A 24517-nucleotide genomic window follows, 5' to 3' on the forward strand; every position below is an offset into this window, starting at 1 on the left:
GTGGGGGGAGGGGAGATTTTGAAGCTGGTGAAGTCCACATTGATACCATTGGGCTGCAGGGTTCCCAAGCGGAATATGAGTTGCTGTTCCTGCAACATTCAGGTGGCATCATTGTGGCACTGCAGGAGGCCCATGATAGACATGTCATCTAAAGAATGGGAGGGGGAGTGGAAATGGTTTGCGACTGGGAGGTGCAGTTGTTTATTGTGAACCGAGCGGAGGTGTTCTGCAAAGCGGTCCCCAAGCCTCCGCTTGGTTTCCCCAATGTAGAAGAAGCCACACCAGGTACAATGGATGCAGTATACCACATTGGCAGATGTGCAGGTGAACCTCTGCTTAATATGGAAAGTCATCTTGGGGCCTGGGATAGGGGTGAGGGAGGAGGTGTGGGGGCAAGTGTAGCATTTCCTGCGGTTGCAGGGGAAGGTGCCGGGTGTGGTGGGGTTGGAGGGCAGTGTGGAGCGAACAAGGGAATCACAGAGAGAGTGGTCTCTCCGGAAAGCAGACAAGGGTGGGGATGGAAAAATGTCTTGGGTGGTGGGGTCGGATTGTAGCTGGCGGAAGTGTCGGAGGATGATGCGTTGTATCCGGAGGTTGGTGGGGTGGTGTGTGAGAACGAGGGGGATCCTCTTTGGGCGGTTGTGGCGGGGGCGAGGTGTGAAGGATGTGTTGTGGGAAATGCAGGAAACGTGGTCAAGGGCGTACTCGACCACTGTGGGGGGGAAAGTTGATGTCCTTGAAGAACTTGGACATCTGGGATGTGCGGGAGTGGAATGCCTCATCGTGGGAGCAGATGCGGCGGAGGCGGAGGAATTGGGAATAGGGATGGAATTTTTGCAGGAGGGTGGGTGGGAGGAGGTGTATTCTAGGTAGCTGTGGGAGTCGGTGGGCTTGAAATGGACATCAGTTCCAAGCTGATTGCCTGAGATGGAGAGTGAGAGGTCCAGCAAGGTGAGGGATGTGGACATTTTTCCATCCCCACCTTTGTCTGCTTTCCGGAGAGACCACTCTCTCCGTGACTCCCTTGTTCGCTCCACACTGCCCTCCGACCCCACCACACCCGGCACCTTCCCCTGCAACCGCAGGAAATGCTACACTTGCCCCCACACCTCCTCCCTCACCCCTATCCCAGGCCCCAAGATGATTTTCCATATTAAGCAGTGGTTCACCTGCACATCTGCCAATGTGGTATACTGCATCCATTGTACCTGGTGTGGCTTCCTCTACATTGGGGAAACCAAGCGGAGGCTTGGGGACCGCTTTGCACAACACCTCCGCTCGGTTCGCAATAAACAACTGCACCTCCCAGGCGCAAACCATTTCCACTCCCCCTCCCATTCTTTAGATGACATGTCCATCATGGGCCTCCTGCAGTGCCACAATGATGCCATCCGAAGGTTGCAGGAACAGCAACTCATATTCCGCTTGGGAACCCTGCAGCCCAATGGTATCAATGTGGACTTCACCAGCTTCAAAATCTCCCCTTCCCCCACCGCATCCCAAAACCAGCCCAGTTCGTCCCCTCCCCTCACTGCACCACACAACCAGCCCAGCTCTTCCCCTCCACCCACTGCATCCCAAAACCAGTCCAACCTGTCTCTGCCTCCCTAACCTGTTCTTCCTCTCACCCATCCCTTCCTCCCACCCCAAGCCGCACCTCCATCTCCTACCTACTAACCTCATCCCACCTCCTTGACCTGTCCGTCATCCCTGGACTGACCTATCCCCTCCCTACCTCCCCACCTATATGCTCTCCACCTATCTTCTTTTCTCTCCATCTTCGGTCCGCCTCCCCCTCTCTCCCTATTTATTCCAGTTCCCTCTCCCCATCCCCCTCTCTGATGAAGGGTCTAGGCCCGAAACGTCAGCTTTTGTGCTCCTGAGATGCTGCTGGGCCTGCTGTGTTCATCCAGCTTCACACTTTATTATCTTGGATTCTCCAGCATCTGCAGTTCCCATTATCGCTCAGTGAATACCAGATCACTGAGAAGCTTAGAGAAACAACATCTTAAGCTATTTGTCTACAGATTCTGGAAGGCAGGGCAGGTAAATGGAATAGTAAAAAAGACATGCCGGTCATTTGCATGTATCAGTTGTGGCACAGTTTTGAAGGAGAGCTTGTACTCTTTTACTTCGGAATGGCAAAGCTCATGGACATTGAAGATGCTGTCGCAGGAACGCTTGTGCGTTTCTGAGGCAAGTAGAAGATACTTTATCGTACTCCTGATCTATGTACTGCAAATAGTGGGCAGACTTTGGCGAGTCAGGTGATTAGTTACCACTTCAAAATTTCCAACCTCTGACCTGCTTTTGTGGTCACAATATTTTTGCAGTAGGTATAATTATTTTTTGGTCAATGGTGACACACAGATGTTCATTGTGGGAATTTCGTGATAGTAATATCTTTGAACATACGGGGAAGAGATTATTGCCTGGCGCTTTTGAGGTAGAAATGTCACTTGTCATTTATCAGCCCAAGCCTAAATAATATCCAGGTCTTGGTGCGTATGGATTGTGTCAGAGAAGTTGTGAATGGGATGAACACTGTGCAATCATCAACAAACATCTGCACTTATGAACTTATGGGTGAGGGAAAGTCATAATGAAGCAATTAAGATGTTTAGCTGGGACATAACCCTGAGGAACTTCTGCAGAGACGTTCTGAAGTTGAGATGACTGACCCCAAACAACTATAACCATCTTCCTTTGAGCCATGTATGGCTCCAAGCAGCAGAGAGTTCTCTCCAATTCCCAATGACCAAAGTTTTGCTAGGTCTCCCGGATGCCATATCTGGTCAAATGAGTCCTTGATAGCAACTCACCTCTGGAATTAAATTCCTTTGTCCATGTTTGTACCGGGGCTGTAATGAAGGCAGGTGCTGAGTGGTCCTGGCAAAACATGAACTAAGCATCTGTGAGTACGCTATTACTAAGCAAGTGTTGCTTTATAGCACTGTTGATGACACCTTCCATCACTTTACTGATGATTGAAAATAAACAGATGGAGTAGTAATTGGCTGGGAAGCATTTGTCCTCCTTTTATATATGGGACATAGCTGGACAGTTTTCCAGATTGTCAGATAGATCCCAGCAATGTCGCTGTATTGCAACAGCTTGGCTAGGTTCACAGCAAATTATACATTCAGAACTATTGTTCAATTGTTCTCAGGCACGTAGCCTGTGCAGTCAGTATCCAGTATATCCAGCCTTTTCTTGATATCAAATGGAGTGAATCAAATTGTCTCAGCACTGGCATCTGTGATCTTGGGGATCTCTGGAGGCAGCTCAGATGGATCATCCACCTGGCACTTGTGGTTGAACATTGTTGCAAATGCTTCAGCATTATCTTTTTGCACCTGTGTGCTGAGCTTCCCCCATATTGAGGATGGTGATTTTGTTACAGCCTTCTTCTCCAGTGAGCTGTTTAATTGTACTCCACCACTTATGATTAGATGGGGCATGACTGCAGAGGTTAGATATGATCTGTTGGTTAGTGGAATCACTTAGTTCTGCCTATCACTTGCTGCTTATGCTGTATGGCATGGAAGTAGTTCTACTTTGTAGCCTCAACAGGTTGACACCTCATTTTTAGGTATGTCTGATGCTATATGCTGAACCACGATGTTGTCAGTTGCCTTGGAGTACAATTCTGCTACTCCTGCTTATGCTTTTTGTGCTCCTAAGGTGCTGCTTGGCCTGCTGTGTTCATCCAGCTCCACACTTTGTTATCTTGGATTCTCCAGCATCTGCAGTTCCCATTATCAGCTGACAGCACCTAATGGATGTCCAGTTTTGAGATGCCAGATCTGTTTGAAGGCTATTCCATTTAGTGAGGTCATAGTACCATACAATAAAATTAACAGTATTCTCAATATGAAGAGAGGACTTTGTCTTGGCAAGGACTGTGTAGTGGTCACTTTTACTGATGCTGCGATGGGCAAATGCATCTGCAGCAGGCACATCTGAGCATGTGGTGATGTATGTTTTCTTCCTCTTGTTGGTTACCTCGTTACTGACCCACCCTAGCAGCTATGTCATAGAGTCATACAGCCTGAAGCCAGGTCAGCAGTTGTGCTGCTGAGCCACTCCTGGTGGTTGACATTGAAGACCTCCACCCAAAGTACATTCTGTGCACTTGTGTCCCCTCCAAGTGTTGTTCAACATGAAAGAGCACTGATTCATCAGCCAAGACGGATAGAGCTAAGGTAGGGTGGGTATGCTTGCCCACTAATTGGCAGGAGGATTCCTTGCCCATGCCTGACCTCATTACATCATACTTCATAGAGTCCAGGATCAATGTGGAGGACTCCCAAGGCAACTCTCTCCCATGGCAGAACAGGGTATACCCAGGGATTGTGATGATGTTGTCTGGATATTATGACGTCAGGCTATTGTTTTACCACTCTATGAGACAATTTCCCAATTTTAGCAGTGGTCTCCGAGGTTAGTAGGCAAGACTTTGCAGGGTTGACAGGGATGAGTTTGTCATTGCACTTGCCATTGCTTTAGTCAATACCAGATTGTCCATCAGTTTCATTCCTTTCTGAGACATTCTTGGTATAATTGAGTGGCTTCCTGGGCCATTTCAAAGCCACAAGATGGAAGAGCATAAGTAGGTAATTTGGCCCATCAAATCTGTCTCCCATTCACTGACATTGTGAATGAGCTGATCATTCTCAACTCCACTTTCCTGCTTCCCCAGTAACCCTTGATTCTCTTTCTCACGGAAAATCTGTATATCTCAGCTTTGAATATACTTAATGACCAGCCTCAACAGCCCTCTACAGTAAAGAATGCCACAGTGGCTATCCTCTGAAAGAAAAAAAATCCTCATCTCTGTCTTAAATTGACAATCTCTATAGCGCCCTCTGGTCCTAGACTCTCCCACAAGGAGAAATAACTGCTTACACCTGTTCTGTTAAGCTCTCTAAAAATGTTACATGTTTCAATATCTCATCATCTCATACCTCAACGTTTAATTCTTCTTAGCTCTAATGCCTACAAGGCCAAACTACTTAATCTCTCCACATAAGAAAATCCCTCCATACCCAGGATCAAACTAGTGAACGTTCTCTGAACTGCCCCCATGCAGTAGCTCTTTTCTTAGTTAAGGGGACCAAAGCTGTTCACGGTATTCCAGGTGTGGTTTGTGATGGCGTCTTGTACAGTTTTAGCAAGGCCTCCCCATATTTATGCTCCATTCCCTTTAAAATAATGGCAATCAGCCCAAAGATCAAACTCATTGCTGTGGGTCTGGAGTCACATGTAGGCTGGACCAAATAATGATGGCAGTTTTCCTTTCCTAAAGGACATTAATGGGATTTTACAACAATTGACAACGATTTCATGGTCATCATTGGACTTTTAATTCCAGATATTTTTATTGAATTCAAATCCCACCATTTGCCACAGTGGGAAGCAAACCAAGAATATCTGGGTCTCTGGATTACTAATCCAATGATAATGGCCACTCAGCTACTCTATTGCCTCCCTGTTATGTGGAACGTTGATACGCATTTATTTCTTTACATTTACTTGCAACTGGCAACGGCAAGACCTTTGAACGAAATAAATAGGAGCAGCAGTTGTGGAAGCAAGGTCATTGGGGTCATTTAAGAGACTGCTGGACATGTATATGGTCACAGAAATTTGAGGGTGCATACATGAGGATCAATGGTCGGCACAACATTGTGGGCTGAAGGGCCTGTTCTGTGCTGTACTGTTCTATGTTCTATGTTCTAGGAGTAAGCAGTTCAGCCCCTCGACACTGATCCCCAGTCAACATGACCTCATCAGCCTCAACTGCACTTTCGTGCGGGGTCTTCATAGCCCTTCAACCCGTTGCAAATTAAAAACCTGTCTATTTTCTCTTTCAATGTACTCCGTGTTCCTGCATCTACCACCCTCCGAGGTAGGGAATTTCACAGATTCACAGCAGCTGTTATGAAACGAAGGGCCGAGGATGCCGGATATCTGAAACACACACAAACAGAAATTGCTGGAGAAACTCAAAATGTCTGTGGAGAGGAAGAAAAGAGCTAACGTTTCTAGTCCGCATTATCACCGTTCTAGGTTCTCTTCCCTGGCTCACTGTCAACGATCCCCTTTTCGGCCTGACTTTTCTTTCTCTGGGATCTGTCTGCTCACCCGTCCAACACCTGACTCCTGTCACCAGCATAAATACCACCTTTTCCGAGCTATCAGTTCCGAAGAAAGGTCACAGGACTCCAAACTCTGATATCTCTCAACTGATGCTGTCCGATCTGCTGAGTTTCTCAAGCAATTTCTGTTTCTGGAAACCATAGTTATTAAGGGCTACGAGACCTGATTCTGCGGAGCCCCACTGCAGAAGGGCCGTGATTTCATTGGCTGGTGGAAAGGGCTGGGGCGGCTGAATGGCCTCCGGCCACTTGCTGCGCCTTTAAGAGAAGCTCCGCCCCCTCCCAACCGCTTCTATTTGAATGGCTCGCGCGGCTGCTGCGCGCGTGGGTAGAAGGTGTTATATGCTGCACGAGGTGGAAGTTGGAGTTGCCGGGGTTACACACGAAGATGGGGATCAGCAACCGGCTGCTGTTCTGCCAGTGCACGGCCTACCTGCTGGCCTTCGTGCTGGCGCTGTTCGCTGCCGTGCCGCTGGGCCAGGACCAGCATGAGCTGCGGGGCCGCTGTCCGCTCTACGGGGTGGGGAGCTGGCGGCGCAGCAACGAGAGCGGGGCGACCGGCTGCGCGCAGACGTACTGCTTCCACGTGCTGCGCTGGGGCCCGCCGTCCGCCTGCCGCTACAGTCTCTTCATGGGCATCTTTAGCTGCGCCTACTCGGCGCTGCAGGGATTCAGGAGCACCTACCACCTCTGCAAAGGCTTCGAGGAGTAAGCACTTCGCCAACTCACGTCATTCAGTCTAAATTAAAAAAAATCTAATTGGAGTCTAAAGTTTAATAAGTGTTTCAATGTACAATTGAAAACGCTATGAAATACAAGGTTATTACGGAGGGCTCTTATGGGGGCGGGGTACTGGACCCCGTCCCTGAGCCAGGAGGCCCAGATGCACCTGATGCACAACATCTCCGAACAGGTTGATTGGAAAATATCTACAAGGCAACGGGCCAAATACTTGAAAACTTGATTAGATAGATGTTTTTTGACTGTTGTGGATATGATGGGCTGAAGGCTCTCTGTGCTGTGGTCTCTGCTCAGACTATGATCTATCTCTGGAGCAGGTAAGACTTGATACAGGTCTTCTGACTCGGGTCAGAGCACTACCATTGTGGCACAAGAGCCTTACCATCATTCATTCTGTTGTGTTGCTGACTTGTAATAGGGTTTCCAATCTGTGCTCACAAAGTACACCTTGAATTGTTTCTCTTTGTCCCCTGTGTTCCCCCCCACGTTTGAAGTTGTGAAGTGTTTCCATGACAGCCACAAATGCAAACAGATGCCTGAACAAAATTGTCCAATGTTTGTAGGATTAGGTAGGAATTCATTACCCTCTGGTCTAGTTGAAATTTTGGCAGGAGAAAATTTAACAAGTTGGAGGTGGAAAAGAAAGTTTGGATGCAATTGTCTGTTTAAAGTGGAGATGCAGTTGTTCTTGTGATTGTAGATCTTCTATGCCAGAAGACCTGGCTTTTAGTCATACCTGTCCTGGAGATGTCATAATAACATGTCAAAGCAGGTTGATTATAAAGAGAAGTGGTATCTCAAAGTACAGGAGATGTGAAAGTCTGACTTGCAAACAATTAAGGAAGCTATTGTTACTAACCGCTTGCTAGGTTTTCAGGTTAAAATCCACTTTGGATTTCACCTTTTGTATAGATTCACCCTGGCAGAAGTTAAAGGTAGACTTATTGGAATTATACTTGTATTCTACAAGATTAAGTTAGGATGAGTTAAGTTTTAAAGGGTAATTTGTTTGAAGCTTTTAAGACTGAGTCTCTCTGGCTACTCTTCCTCTAGGAAGTCTAGGATTAGTGTGTGATATAAAATGCTTTCAGGATGTGAGTAGGAAGCACATCTTTGCACATAGGTGGGTAGAAGTTTGGAATTCTTCAGAAGTTGTGTAATGCTGAATTGGTTTTAAACCTGAGTGGATGTCTGTGAGGTATAAAAGGATAAAGGAAATGTAGAGTTTGGTTGCAGATCTGTGATAATCTCCTTTCTGGTAGAACAGATTGAGTTAAACAGCCTGCGCATGTTCCTCCTATATAAGTTAGTGCTTCCTGCTTGGATGTAGTAATTTTCTTTGAGTTCTTAAAGCTAAATTGCGGGCTGCGTGCTTATTTGAATGTTATGGAACGACATAGTTGATGTATGATTTTAATGTGGAATGTAGACCCATGCTTCAAGAGGGTTTGAGTATGAGTAAGGAAGTCTTACTGCAATTGTACAGTAGTTCTATAATGCAATAGCTGTGTTCTTGTATGACCTGCGCTACAGAGAATCGCCACTGAAAATAGCATCATAGGGAAATTGCTATACATAGAGGAGAAAGTTTACGTTTTCCAAACTCTGCTATTCATCAATTGTGTTACAGCCAATTAGTGTTAACTAAACGCCTGAATTATCTGTACAAGGTGCAAGTGAGACCACATTCACGGTATTGGGCAGTTTTGGTCTCTTTCATTAAAGAAAGACATTTCTTTTGAGGCAGTTCAAAGAAGGCTCAGTATGATCCTTCGTATGGAGGGATTGTCTCATGAGCAAAAACTAAACAGGCTGTGTCTCTATTCACTGGAGTTTAGAAGAATGAGAAGTGATCTCATTGAAACATACAGGATTCTTAAGTGGTGGGAGATGATATATGCCAAGAGGATGTTCCCCTCATGGGAGAGTCTAGAAGCAGAGGGCATAATCTAAGGATTAAGGAGTGCCAATTTAAAACTGGGATGGGGGGACACTTTCTTCTGAGGGTTGTCTCTGGATCTGCTTGCTACAGAAAGCTGTGGAGGTGGAGTCCTAATGTATATCGAAGACGGATGGAGGTTCTTGATTGGTAGGGGTATCAAGGGTCGTGGGGAAAAGGCAAGAAAGTGAAGTGTCAGATTGGCTATGATTTTATTGAATGATGGAGCAGGCTTGAGGGGTTGAATGGCCTATTCTTCCTCCCAATTCTTGTCAAAAATGATCCTTTCTCATAAGTCAATAATAGTGTTGTGGTACCCCTGATGCACCATGAAGATGCTGGGAATTTTGTGACAAAATGGTATTTAAGAATAAGTTATTGTTTCTTTAGTCTTGCTACATATAGTTATTTTTACGTAGCATACATGTAATTTAAATGATCTTCCTGCTGTTTATATTTTGCTTTTTGGGCAATCTGTACAGAATAATTTAAATTGTTTTGGTAAATCCTTACATCAATAATTGAAACAATTTTGTGAGCTGTGAGGAAGATGCAGAGATGTCGCAGTGTGATTTGGACAGGCCAAGTGAGTGGGCAGATTTGTGGTAGACGCTGTGTAATATGGATTAATGTAAAGCTATCCACTTTGGTAGCAAGAATGGGAAGGAAGTTTAGTATTTGGCTGTAAACTGAGGAAAATATTCAATGAGATATGGGTGTTCCCCCATGCTGAAATTGTGGGTGCAGCAGGCATTAAAGAAGGCAAACTGTATATCAGACTTCATAGCAAGAAGAATCGAGTACGGTAACAAGGGTGTCTTCCTGCAGTTAAGACAGGGACTTGGTGAGACCAGAACTAGAATATTGTGTGAACCTAATGTGAGGGACAGTGTTCTTGCAATTAGAGGGAATGCAGTAAAGGTTTAACAAACTGATTCTTGTGATGGCAAGATGTATGAGTAGAGACTGTTAATTAGGATTGTATTGACTGGAGTTTTGTAGAATGCAATAGGTAGAAACTCCAAACAAAGCTATTAAATTCACAGGACTAGTGATAATGGGAACTGCAGATGCTGGAGAATCCAAGATAAAGTGTGGAGCTGGATGAACACAGCAGGCCAAGCAGCATCTCAGGAGCACAAAAGCTGATGTTTCGGGCCTAGACCCTTTGTCAGAGAGGGAACTGGAATAAATAGGAAGAGAGGGGGAGGCGGACCGAAGATGGAGAGAAAACAGGATAGGTAGAGAGGAGAGTATGGGTGAGGGGGTAGGGAGGGGATAGGTCAGTCCAGGGAAGATGGACAGGTCAAGGAGGTGGTAGGTAGGAAATGGAGGTGTGGCTTGAGGTGGGAGGAAGGGATGGGTGAGAGGAAGAGCAGGTTAGGGAAGCAGAGACAGGCTGGGCTGGTTTTGTGATGCAGTGGGTGGAGGGGAGATTTTGAAGCTTGTGAAGTCCACATTGATACCATTGGGCTGCAGGGTTCCCAAGCGGAATGAGTTGCAGTTTGTGCAACCTGTGGGTGACATCATTGTGGCACTGCAGGAGGCCCATGATGGACATGCCATCTAAAGAATGGGAGGGGGAGTTGAAATGGTTTGCAACTGGGAGGTGCAGTTGTTTATTGTGAACTGAGTGGAGGTGTTCTGCAAAGCGGTCCCCAAGCCTCTGCTTGGTTTCCCCAATGTAGAGGAAGCCACACCGGGTGTAATGGATACAATATACCACATATGCAGATGTGCAGGTGAACATCTGCTTGATATGGAAAGTCATCTTGGGCCTGGGATAGGGGTGAGGGAGGTGGTGTGGGGGCAAGTGTAGTACTTCCTGCGGTTGCAGGGGAAGGTGCCGGGTGTGGTGGGGTTGGAGGGGAGTGTGGAGCGGACAAGGGAGTCGTGGAGAGAGTGGTCTCTCCGGAAGGCAGACAAGGATGGGGATGGAAAAATAGTTTGGGTGGTGGGGTTGGATTGTAGATGGCGGAAGTGTCGGAGGATGATACGTTGTATCCGGAGGTTGATGGGGTGGTATGTGAGAATGAGGGGGATCCTCTGGGGGGTGGGGTGTGAGGGATATGTGTTGCGGGAGATGTGGTCAAGGGCGTTCTCCCCCACTGTGGGGGGGAGCGTTGGGGTCCTTAAAGAATGTGGACATCTAGGATGCGAGGGAGTGGAATGCCTCATCCTGGGAGCAGATGCGGCAGATGTGGAGGAATTGGGAATAGGGGATGGAATTTTTGCAGGAAGGTGGGTGGGAGGAGGTGTATTCTCGGTAGCTGTGGGAGTCAGTGGGCTTGAAATGGACATCAGTTTCTAGCTGGTTACCCGAGATGGAGACAGGTGTCCTGGAAGGTGAGGGATGTGTTAGAGATGGCCCAGGTGCACTTGAAGTTGGGGTGGAAGGTGTTGGTAAAGTGGATGAACTGTTTGAGCTCCTCTGGGGAGCAAGAGATGGTGCTGATACAGTCATCAACGTAACAGAGGAAGAGGTGGGATTTGGGGCCTGTCTAGGTGTGGAAGAGGGACTGTTCCACGTAACCTACAAAGAGGCAGGCATAGCTTGGGCCCATGTGGGTACCCATGGCCACCCCTTTTGTCTGTAGGAAGTGGGAGGAATCAAGAGAAGTAGTTGAGGGTGAGGACGAGTTCGGCTAGGCGGATGAGGGTGTCAGTGGAGGGGGATTGGTTGGGCCTGCGGGACAGGAATAAGCGGAGGGCCTTGAGGCCATCTGCATGAGGAATATGTGTGTAGGGATTGGACGTACATGGTGAAAATGAGGTGTTGGGGGCCAGGGATTTGGAAGTCCTGGAGGAGTTGGAGGGTGTGAGTGGTGTCATGGACCTAGGTAGGGAGTTCCTGGACCAAAGGGGAGAAAATGGAGTCCAGATAGGTGGTGATGAGTTTGGGGCAGGAACAGGCGGAGACAATAGGTCAGCCAGGGCAGGCAGGTTTGTGGATTTTGGGAACGAGATAGAAATGGGCCGTGCGGGGTTGGGGAACAGCGAGGTTGGAGGCTGTGGGTGGGAGGTCCCCTGAGGTGATGAGGTCATGGATGGTGTTGGAGATGATGGTTTGGTGTTCAGGGGTGGGGTCATGATCAAGGCGACGGTAGGAGGTGGTGTCGGAGAGTTGGCATTTGGCCTCAGCGATGTAGAGGTCAGTGTGCCATACTACCACTGTGCCACCCCTGTCTGCGGGTTTGACGGTGATGTTGGGGTTGGAGCGGAGGGCTGCCCGTTCTGTGGGGGAGAGGTTGGAGTGGGTGAGAGGGGTGGAGAGGTTGAGGCGGTTGATGTCTCGATGGCAGTTGATGAAGAGGTCGAGGGAGGGTTAGGAGGCCTGAAGGTGGTGTCCAGGAAGAGGACTTGTGTTGGAGGCGGGTGAAGGGGTCAGTGGAGGGAGGGTTGGGCTCACGGTTAAAGAAGTAAGCATGGAGGCGAAGGTGGTGGAAAAACTGCTCGATGTCCAAATGTGGCTGGTATTTGTTGATATGTGGGTGGAGGGGGACAAAGGTGAGCCCCTTGCTTAGGACCGACCGTTCGCCCTCAGTCAGTGGGAGGTCTGTGGGAATGGTGAAGATGCGGCAGGGCTCAGTATGGCTGTCTTCTCTGGGGTTGCTGGCTGTGGAGGCTGTGGGCAGGGTTCCGTTGGCGTCAGCTGTGGGTGGGGCGGAGTGGGTGGCAGCTGCAGCGGTGAGGGTGATTTGTGTGGTGTTGATTCTGGAACTGGAGGTGGTGACTGCAGCAGTGGTCGTGTACGCGGTCCTGGAAGTGGTGTGCCTGGCGCTGGCGGACGTGACGTCATCGTGGGGTCACTGGCCGTGTCCTCATGGTCAATGGTGGCAGGTGCATGGTGGGGGAGGGGCAGGAATCCTTTTTAAGGTGGCAGCAGCCAGTCAGTTTGTTGTACTTATGATTTTTGGTGTCCAGTAAAGCTGAGTAGAACTGCGTGTTCAGTCTGTGGATCCCGCAGAGGATAAAAAACAGGAGAGGTCCTTTGCAGGTCTGAGAGAGGGAGGCTGTGAGCTGGGGCAGGCTGAATTGCAGTGTCTGGAGATGCTGGTGCATGGCTGTGAGTGTCTGTTTCAGGACTCGCAGGGAGAAACACTTCTGAAGGATCTGAATGTTCTGGGTGTAGAGGTGGTCACGGTTGGGGCCGAATTGGGAAGGCTTCAATGTAGACTGTAGTCCACTGGGGATGATCTGGTTCTGTAGGCAGGTGCTGAGGAAGGTGATGTGACTGTGGTACCTGGTTTGCTTCAGGATATGGTCGAGCAGTTTCAAGGCTGAAGAGATTACAAGAGTTGCAGTGGGAGAGAGATTCCGAGGTTGGTCCGGAGGGAGGAGGGTAACTTCTTCAGGTTAGGCATCCCTGGAAGAGGCTTTACAGTGTGGTTAAAATTGTATCAGTGATAATGGGAACTGCAGATGCTGGAGAATCCAAGATAACAAAGTGTGGAGCTGGATGAACACAGCAGGCCAAGCAGCATCTCGGGAGCACAAAAGCTGATGTTTCGGGCCTAGACCCTAGGTCACAGGACTAGATAGGTTAAATGCAGGAAGGACACTTATGATGGTGAGAGAGCCCACAACTAGGGGTCTTAGTTTGAGGATAAGGGACAAACTCTTTAAGACCGAGATGAAGAGAAATCTCTTTACCCAGGAGTGGTGAGCCTATGGAATTCACTACTTCAGTCGCTGAAGTCAAAACATTGCTTTTGAGAAGGACATAGTTTTAGTTATGTGGCTAAAGCGATCAAGGGATATGGTGGAGGGCGGAATTAGGGTATTGAGCTCAATGATCAGCCATGATCGTATTGCATGGTGGAGCAGGCTTGAGGGGTTGAATAGCCTATGCCTTGTGTTTCTGTGAAATATTTGTAATCAGCTTGTATCGTCGAGGTGGAGGGAGTTCTGATTGAGCTAGCAATTCTGAGGAAGGGTCACTTGACATGGAATGTTAACTTTATCTCCACTGCTGCCAGACCTGCCAAGCTTTTCCAGCAATTTGTTTGCTTCTGACTGAGCTGTTCACTTTTTTGTTGAGAAAATTATTTTTCCTTTAAAATATGTACATGAAACAAACTTGTGCCTGAATATTCTTATTTGTGTTGAAGTCACCTGGCAATTTTTAAAAAAAGTTGAAATCGCATTTGTGACTGGAAATGGGCAAATAAGTTTCAATTCCATAGGATATAACAATAAATTTTGATTTCTCCACCTGAATCTGTTTACCTTGACTATTTGTAAATAATGCATTTGGGGTAATTTATTACATGCCTTTAATTCCATTAGACTAAACATTCAGCTATGTTCAGGATTTGTAGCTCAGGTTGAAGTTCTGGATGTGAGTTTGCTTGCTGAGCTAGAAGGTTAGTTTTCAGACATTTCATCACCATTCTAGGTAACATCAGTGATCCTCCGACGAAGCGCTTGTGTTATGTCCCGCTTTCTATTTATCTGTTCAGGTTTCCTTGGGTTGGCGATGCGACATCACCAACCCAAAGAAACCTAAACAGATAAATAGAAAGTGGGACATAACACAAGTGCTTCGTCGGAGGCTCACTGATGATGTTACCCAGAATGGTGACGAAACATCTGAAAACTAACCTTCCAGCTTAGTGAGCAAACTCACATCCATATTCAGGATATCATCTCACATTTGTACTTGCATTTTAGAAAAACAACCCAAAACATCAGCTTTTGTGCTCTTGAGATGCTGCTTGGCCTGCTGTGTTCATCCAGTTCCACACTTTTATGCTGGAAGCAACTGTCTGGCACCATTTGTGGAAAGAGAACTTCAGCCTTCTATCAGAACTCATTTTTGGTTCTGGTTAGCATTTAATAAAATTTGTGAGGCAATGATATTAACTTACTACATGATGACACTTGAGTTTTTAAAAAATGGAGTGAAAAGACAGATTGGAACATAAATACAAATTCTTGAAGGATGAGCTTTAAGCACAGTTTTTACTTTGTGTTCATCCTTCTTCTGTCTTGTATTTGTAAATAACATCCAATACTCAGTGGAAACCTCTAAATGGTAGTGATAGTGTAAACATACAGATGTTACCCCACTTATTAAAGACCAGATTTGGAACCATGTTTTGATTACATCTGAAACTTCATTAAGTTTGTGGAAAAATCTTTTCCGTAAGACATTCTACCATAAAAACTGAGGTGTAGTGCAGGTGCCCCTTAAGGGTAAGCTATAAATAAAAAGGAGAAAAGTACAAAATGATATGCTGATTAGACCGAGACGGGAGCATGGAGCATTAATTCTGGAAAAGACTAGTTAGGCTGAAAGATATTGGAAAGATCAGTTAATCTGAACTATCAATATCTTCCTTCCACCGGCACACTGCACACCACCACCATCTGTTTAACTATAGTATAAATGCTGGCCCTCCAACTTCACTTCAGCTCTAATGAAGAGTCATCTGGACTCAAAACTTTAGCTTGTTCTTTCCATGTATGCTGTTTGACCCATTGTGATCTCCATCATTTCTTGTTTTCAGTAATGCTGAAAGTCTGTTTCTGAATTTGTGTAACCCAGTTGAAGAACACGGTCTCTCCTCTTGTATTGGTGTACAGTTCAAAGCCATTTTGTTTACTTCTAACTACTTGCTGGAGTAAGATGTTCCTAGTTTTGGCATAATTATTCAGAACCGTTTGAATCTCAAGGTACTGTGAAGTCGGAGACAACAAGGTGTAGAGCTGGATGAACACAGCAGGCCGAGCAGGAAAGCTGACCTTTCAGGCCTAGACCCTTCTTCAAAGAGGGGAACGGGAAAAGGGAACTGGAATAAATAAGGGTTGGGGGGGGGGGGAGGCGTACCGAAGATGGAGAGAAAAGAGAGAGAAAAGAATTTAGGTAGAGAGGAGAGTATAGGTGGGGAAGTAAGGAGGGGATAGTACCTGGTGTGGATTCCTCTACATTGGGGAAACCAAGCGGAGGCTTGGGGACCGCTTTGCAGAACACCTCTGTTCGGTTTGCAACAAACAACTGCACCTCCCAGTCGCGAACCATTTTAACTCCCCCTCCATTCCTTAGACGACATGTCCATCATGGGCCTCCTGCAGTGCCACAATGATGCCACCTGAAGGTTGCAAGAACAGCAACTCATATTCCGCTTGGGAACCCTGCAGCCCAATGGTATCAATGTGGACTTCACAAGCTTCCAAATCTCCCCTCCCCCCCACTGCATCCCAAAACCAGCCCAGCTTGTCCCCTCCCCCCACTGCATCCCAAAACCAGCCCAGCCTGTCTCCGCTTCCTTAAGCTGTTCTTCCCCTCACCATCCCTTCCTCCCACCTCAAGCTGCACCTCCATTTCCTACCTACTAACCTCATCCTGCCTCCTTGACCTGTCCATCTTCCCTGGACTGACCTATCCCCTCCCTACCTCCCCACCTATACTCTCCTCTCCACCTATCTTTTCTCTCCATCTTCGGTCGGCCCCCCCTCCCTATTTATTCCAGTTCCTTCTCCCCATCCCCCTCTCTGAAGGGTCTAGGCCTGAAACGTCAGCTTTTGTGCTCCTGAGATGCTGCTTGGCCTGCTGTGTTCATCCAGCTTCACACTTTGTTATCTTGGATTCTCCAGCATCTGCAGTTCCCATTATCACTGATACATTTTCTTCATTCGGATTGTTTTTGCTTCTGGTCATGTAACCAAAGAGAACAAAGACTGATTACCACAAACAGAAGATATGTCAGAGTGGAAGTGAAATAATCATTGAATTATTTAACAGGCATACATGTGATATTTCTTTAGCCATGCTATCTTAATTTAAATACGTTTTAACAATGGCTTACTACATTTAGCAGTTACTATGAAGTCAAGGTGAAGAGAGCTTGGATTAATTCTGAGAATTTTATAAAGTGAGTCCGTTCTTCTACTCTGCAGCTGATTTCATGTCAGTTGTGATCAAGCTGTAGAAATTGTCAAAAACCAATTACTTGTTTACTTGTGGACAGTAATGAATGTCAGAATAACCAGGTCACATCTTAATCGTGGTTAGAGAGAATGTCAGTATCTTCCACTGACATACAAATCCACGAATACATTCTATTGAAAATAGTGAGAACAGGGAAAAGTTAAGAATTTGAATTTAGAATGCTATAGCAACAGTAAAAGGCACTTAACAAAACTGCAAATATTTAATGCTTAATTTGAATTTAAAACTGATTAAAGGAGATATTGCTTCATAGATTAAGGAAATAACCAAATGAGTATAATGATGACAATTTAATTTTTACCCCAGAAAAGATTAGCAACTTATCAGATGTTTGATCATCAAACTTTTCAGACTATATATTGCAAACTTCTTTGTTAGAAGAGGAAATTTTAGGATTATTAAATGTTTCTGGGATTCTTAGTTAGCAGAATTAATGGATTAAAAGTAAAAACAAGTACATGTGAAAGGATTTTGAAAAATCGTGAACACTAGCAGGAAACACAAGTTAGATCTTGAAGGTTAAATGTCTGAAGTAATGCTCCTACTATCTGAGACAAGGATTTGCTCATTTTTAGCATTAAACCTCTGTTTTTGTATTTATATCCTTCCCAAGGGAATAAAGTATTGCTTGCTTTCTTCACAATATCAACCTGTCCTGCTAGCTTCAAGACCTTTAAATTTGCACTTCTCTTCCATTACTCTTCTCATTACCCTCCCTTTTGTTGTGTATCCCCTTGCTTTGATATCCCTCAGCAAATGTATTATCTCCCATTTCTCATGATTAGGTGGAAAAGTGGCTAGTGGAATTCAAACCATTGATGTCAGTCTGGAGTTGACAGCTATCCTTTTACTTAACTATATGGCTGATTTTTGTCATCTGTAAATTTCTTACTGAAGTCCAAATTGTTAATATACCACAAACAAGGTGTCCAATACTGTGTCTTAAAGATGTTGGAAACTGCTTTCTGCTTTTGAAAGCAATTTCCTTTTTTGTGTCCTGCTCCTGGACCAATTTTAGATCCAACTCAGTCTGCCATGTGGGACCTTGTCAAGTGCATTACTAAAATCCATGAAGACAATATCCAATTCATCGATGTAATTAATCTTCCTTGTTTTTATTTAGATCTGTTGATTACAGCTGTCTAATATGTAAATTCAAACATTTCATGAAGCTTTATGTATCTTTTAAAAATTGATATGTATGTCATCTTTTAATTAGTGACTTTTAATTTCTTTTATAGATCACCCTTTTCAGAATTTATAAGCATGCTTCTTAGCTGCACCATTGCTTTGCTGATGCTGGTTGCCAGTGCTACAGTGAGTGATGGCCTTAATATATGGTGCAACTCAGTCACAAGCAAGGGTAACATAACCATCAGGTATGACAGATACTGATGGGAATTTATAAGCAGAAGGACAGAATGAATATTTAAAGTGAGAATTAAATTAAAACATGCAGGCACTGGTACAATTTATTCTTTTTTTTAACCCTTTTTCACCTGAAGACTAAATGTGATATTGAATTCCCATGACTGATGCTTGAGATGAAATATAAATGTGTGCAACTTGTGATACTTAGTTTGTAATATAAAATCTCACACCTCTAAATAAGCCAAAACACGCATTGTATTTCTCTGCATGTATTCACTTGAGGGGAGGAGAAGAAAAACAGTGCTGGCTATTAAAGGCAAAAACGTTAGAATTTTACATGGTAGTTAATCTGGCATATGTTGATGAATGTCACCAAACTTGGGCAAACAGATGCAGCTTGCCTATGAAACACAATATTGAAGTCTTTCAGTCCTTCCTCAAAAGGAAAATGAGGGGTCACACTGGTTTCACAATGAAGGTGCTTCAGAAACAGGAGACAGAAGCTGAGCAGTCTGTTCCTTTGCAGGATTCTTCCAACTGAAAGCGATCTCCAAGCCTGAAAAACTACTCAAACAGAACAGTTACAAAACCCAGTTGTTAAAACAGGTGTTTCCCCTGTAGTGAGTTCAGGCAATCTAGACCTTGAATTTTTTCAAGACATGTCTTTGTGGACGAACAAGTTCCATTTATCTTTTTTAAAAATCTGAATCCAACTCTTCACCGCTCAAATTCAAATCCACAAAAAAGGTGAAGCTGTCATAACAAGCTGAAAGTCAGTGTGCAGTTAATGCATGCAGCTCATCCATTAAATACACTTCAGATGACAATTTGCTCATAGAGAATTTTAGTTTGGCCCTGTTCCCATTTTGGAAGGTTTAAAATTAAAAGCAAAAAATTCCTTATCCAAATGTCTGATTTGAGTGAGGAGTTCACTTAAAACACAAGGTTTACATTGTCATGTGTAGGTTGTAGATTGTATGGCAAAATTCTTCCCACTGATGAGGGAAGTGTTTTTTTCAGACATGCACTTCCACTCAGCTTGTAACATTCAATGGGAATTTTTAAGCATCTATCCATGGCAAACAAATGGTACTTGGATGCTGGAAATTAACCACATGGTGGTTTGAATTCAAAATTTAGATCTTGAATGTAAACTTGTAGCTGCCAATCTGAGAAATCACCTTGCTGTTCCTTAGAATAGAACAGTTAGTTTTTGGGTGTGACAAATTATGTAGGTAAAATTCTGCTCTCCCCTCAAACAAAATAGAAAAGAGACACAAACAGAAATTGCTGGAGAAACTCATTGGGTCTGCAGCGTCTCTAGGGACACAACAGTTACTGAGTCCAGTCTATTTGGTGACCTTGAGTCCTGAAGTCTGCAATTAGAGTTTGATAATTTGAGCCTGAACAGCACCTTCCATGACTCTTGCCCAGCCCAACACCCCAGAACTGTCATGGGTTGCTTTCAGCACAGCCAACCCATTTTTCACCCATGACTGGTCCCAATTATCACCTATCTAGCTTTTCTTCCATGGCTTACTAGCAACATCCCTTTAAATAACCTTTTTCTTCTCATTTTTTGAGTCCTGCCCACTCTGTCATCAGCTTGAACACCACCTTTCCTGGATGCTATCAGTTCTGAAGAGTCACGAACTGGTTTCTCTCTGCAGATGCTCCCAAACTTGCTACGTTTCTCTGGCAATTTGTTTTTGTTTCAGAATTGTAGTGTCTGTAGTTCTTTGTTTGAAAATAGAAAAGAACTTGGCCCACTTGCACCCTCTTTCTTCCCTTGAGAATTTAAGTTCACAGGTCTAGAGTACCAGGCAAAGCTGCTTCCAAGTGAAATGGTTGATTCCGGATGGATGTCTACTGATCAGGAAGCAGCCTTTTCTGTTCTGTACCTGCAAACAGGGAGGTTAAGGTGAAGGAACCCTGAGAGAGAAGTGACCACAGCATGATGAAATTCACCCTGCACTTTTTGGTGGAGGAACTAGAACCAAATGTAATGGTATTACAGCTGAATAAAAGTAACTACTAGGAGGAGTTGGCCAGTGTCACTTGGAAAGGGTACCCATCAGGGAAGATGGAGTAGCAATGGCAGGAGTTCCTGGGGGTAAATCAGGAGGCACAGCAAACACTTTTCCCAAGAAAGAAGATCCCTTACTAAGGGGAAGACAAGGCACCCATGCCGATGAGGGAAATCGTGGCGTTTAAGGGGCTTTGGGTGGGGCAGTGGGGAGACATGAAATATGATAGTAATCTAGCTAGTAATATAAAGATTTACAAGTGTTTTTAAGATAAAAGGTAGGAGTGGACATCTGAATACTGGGTGGTGGGGGGGGAAGCTGGAGAAGTAATGGAAACAAAAGAATGGTGGAGGAACTGAATAGGTTCTTCGCTTAAGCGTTCATGTTGGGAGATGCCAGTAGCATGCCAGAATTTCGAGAGCAAAGAAGGTGAAGGTGAAGGGGAAGATGAAAGGTGTGAAGGCAGATAAATTACCTGGACTGGATGGACTACACCCCAGAGTTCTGAAGGACATAGGAGGTAATGGAAACATTGATGTTTATGAATCACTGGAATATGAGTTTCCAGGGAAATGGCTATTGTGATACTCTTGTTTAAGGGAGGGAGGCAGGCAGAAGACTGGACCTGCTAGCCTGACTTGGATTATTGGTAAGATTTGAGTCCATTATGGAGGATAAGATTGTGGAGTACTTGGAAGAGCACAGTAAAGCTAAGGCAGCGGACGTGATCTGTTTGGATTTCCTTTGAAGTGCTTGAGAGGATGCCACGCAGGAGGCTGCACAATAAGTGCCCTTTGGTGTTCTGGGTAAGGTACTGGCATCGATTAAAGGATTTGCTGACTGGTAGGAAAAGAGTTGGGTTATAGGGTCTTCTCTTTCAGGGTGGCAGCTGGTGACGAGTGGAGTTATGCAGTAACCTTGGGACCACAACTATTCACGTTATTATTAACAATCTTGACTAAGAACATTGTTGAGTTTGCAGATGACAGGTATCGGTGGTGGGACAGGTACAGAAGAAGTGGGGAAGGTGCAGAAGGAAATGGGCAGGCTGGAAGAGTAGGCAAAGAAGTGGCAGATGGAATACAGTGTGGGACTGAGAGGTTATACACTTTGATAGGAAGAGTAGAGATATAGACTTTTTTAAAATAGGAGAGCAGCTTCAGAAATCTGAAGCACAGGGACTTGTGTCCTAGTTCAGGATTCTCTTATGGTTGATTTACAGGTTCATTTGGTGCTTAGGAAGCCAAAAGTAATGTTAACATTCATTTTTGTGTGTTAGAATAGAAGAGCAGGGATGTACAGATGAAGCTGAAAAGACTCTGTTCAGATCATATTTAGAATATAACGAGCGGTTTTGAGCCCTATATACCTAAGGATGGATGTGCTGGCCTTGGAGGGGTTCTGGAGGAAGTTCATAAGAATGATCCCAGGGATGATGAGCTTATTATGAGGAGCAGTTTAGTGTTAATTGTCAGTATTAATGAAGTGGATTACTCTCTCTGTACTTGGAGTTTAGCAGGATGTGTGGAGGTTGGGGTTCCTGATTGACAGGGTAGACATGGGGATGTTGTTTCCACTCATCAGAAACTATGACCCATGGGCATAGCCTCAATGACAGGATGAACCTTTAGAACTGAGATGAGGAATTTGTTCAGCCAGAGGGTGGTGAATCTGTAGAATGTCTGCTGTAGAAGGCTGTTGAGGCCAAGTTATTGTGTATTTAGGACAGATAAGTAAGTTCTTGATCCTTAAAAGGATTAAAGATTATAGCAAGAGGGAGAATGGGATCACAGAGCACATCAGCAATGATTAAGTGGCAGAATGGATTGGATGGGCTAAATGGATTAATACTGCTTTTTTATCTTATGGTCTTACATTTAAAAGCTGGCCTAGATCAAACAAAAGAACAGAAAAGTGGGAACTTGCCTGTAATTTTGTCAGTACTAGGTTGGGAACATGAATGTTCCTTTTTAAATTGAAAGCTTTTACCCCTGTCCTGGATCTAGTTAATGTTCATTTTACATCGTTTCAGCTGTAGAGATGCCCAGGAAGAATCTCTTAATCTAAGTGCAGTTCCTACTTTGTTTTATGACCACTTTGGCACTGCACAGGTAAGCTTTGCACTTCAATGATTTCAGTGAGCATGACTGCAAAAGAAAGTGATGAAATTTTACCAGTAACCATGTGATTCCTATCTTTTCTTACAGTTTGGCCTGTGGTGTGCTTGGATAGTGTGGATTGCATTAGCAATACTTGCTTTCTTGAAAGTTTCTCATAGTCGCAGTAAAGTCGACTTTACTGTACAATACAAAGAAACTCTGCTAAGCCAGCAATCGCAAAGATATTTCCGTGGACAAATGGGCAATGTGTTCATCTAATTAAATAGTATGATTGATTGCAGTTCATAATATGAAAAATGTGATCAGCATGTGACTGTACTTTGTCTTGTGATTAAGCGGTTGATTTATTACTTATCCAACCCACACCCCTTGCTCTTATGATAAAGCCTCTTGGTTTACCCCTGTACAAAATTATTTACTGGAAGAAATTGATCTGTTTGATATATTAATCTTGCTCAGTAAATGGAAAGTTCACTTCATTTTGCTTGGAAATCAGAATGAGCAAGTTATAGTTTCTAAACATAGAAGGAATTGCTCAAATAAATGAGGACAGAATTGTTTTCTGTTCACTTGCAGTTCATGGCAATGGGAGTTGTAGGAACCAACTGTAATTGAGACAACAATGTCTAAAATTATTGATACTCTTAGCATAAAGAAAGTTAATGCAGACTATTACATTGTATATAGAATAGTTTGAATGTTTAGTTCCTACGTAGTTTGAAATGTGCATGCTGCTGTCATTGCTAATTCATTACTGTTTGAGGATTTTTTAAGGACCAATTAATTATTTTGTTTGTCAGTAGTTTTGGGGTTGGAATTGATTGACATAACTGAATTGTGGTGAAGATTGTATATAGTTAAGGTGAAGTAATCTGGAAAAATTTGTGATCCCTTGATGAATAATCAGTGTTGCATAATAAAGATAAAATTGAATGCTGTTACAAATTTTATTATTTATTGAAGTCAAATTGTCGTGTAGAAACCTTTCCATCCAAATTGTATTTGAGATTGGATCTCATTTAAAGTGAGGAAATTGATAAAATGAACTTCAAGTTGCAATAATGAACTTTGGCAGAAAGCAGACTATTTGCCCCACTTCCAGCAAAAGCTTGTGAAATTCTGTATGGTAAACATGTATGGCTTTTTTTAAAAAAAAAGCCATTATTAGAACTTGATGGGATAAGGGTATTCAGAATGAAACAACATGCTTGGTGTTCAGAAAGATAGAGACATGACATGGATATTGTCAGTATTAATGAAGTGGATTACTGAGGATGATAGAGTTCAGCTCAATGGAGCAGGTATAAATTACAGTATACTTTTTAAATTCATGCAGCAGTAATTAATTGGGAAAGATATACTGATCTTTCACACTTGTCTACATTTCTTACTAAGATGATGATGCATATCCAGCAGAAGACTCGGACGAACCTTCAGTTCAATAACTGACAATATGGAATGAGTAACTTGTATTCTAACTAAATTGGTCTCTTTGCACCTTTGTTCAGAAGCTTTGCTGCATAAATCTGTGCACTTCATTAAAAGCATTTTTTACTAGTCAGGTTTTATTCATTTAGATGTCACAAGTGCTTATTCTGCTGCTGTCCAAGTTTTTGGCACTCCATATTACTAAGCTCAGTTTCTCTGTTCAGAGTCAAAATTTAATGTTAGCAATTCTAGAAAATACTCTGTTTAACAGCCCACCCCCCCCCCCCCACTAAAATCTTGTCTGTGCCTCACTTACAGGAGCAGGATCAGTTATTTTCCAAAATGATTTCTCAATTGTCCCAAGGATTCACGTTTTGTTTGTTTTTGTTTGTTTGTGATGAGGTGTCAATTTGTGTACAGGATTTCAGAAAATGTTCACTGCTCTGCATGATCTTATTTAATTGCTGCAAAGAAACAGTGAATTGTGAACCTCCCAAAATATCTCCTGTTTGTCAAAGCTAATGAAAACCAACTGATAATTAAAATCAAGTGTTTCAGTTCCTTAATATAAACTCATTTAAGTCCAGTTGCTGCTCCTAGCCTTGAAGGGTCACAAGACTGAAAATGTGAACTGTTTTCTCTCCAAGATGCTGGATTTCTCCAACTTTTTTTTGGTTTGGGGAAACTTACTATGTAATGTTACATATTGTCTCTTATTTAGGGGGAAAGTGGTTTTGGTCATGCTGGAAAAACAGAGTTCCTTTTTTTACAATAAT

General features: G+C 44.1%; 1 protein-coding gene across 1 annotated transcript; it reads left to right on the forward strand.

Moving 5' to 3' along the window:
- The first annotated feature begins 6469 nt into the window (after positions 1–6469).
- LOC125454994 (transmembrane protein 179-like) lies at positions 6470–23240 on the forward strand. Its single transcript, XM_048536424.2, has 4 exons — positions 6470–6869; positions 18037–18174; positions 22226–22304; positions 22401–23240. Exons 1-4 carry the CDS (start codon positions 6550–6552, stop codon positions 22569–22571), a joined length of 708 nt encoding a protein of 235 aa, XP_048392381.1. The 5' UTR covers positions 6470–6549; the 3' UTR covers positions 22572–23240.
- The last annotated feature ends 1277 nt before the right edge of the window (positions 23241–24517 follow it).

The sequence above is a fragment of the Stegostoma tigrinum genome, chromosome 9, assembly GCF_030684315.1.
Source record: "Stegostoma tigrinum isolate sSteTig4 chromosome 9, sSteTig4.hap1, whole genome shotgun sequence".
Lineage (NCBI taxonomy): Eukaryota > Metazoa > Chordata > Chondrichthyes > Orectolobiformes > Stegostomatidae > Stegostoma > Stegostoma tigrinum.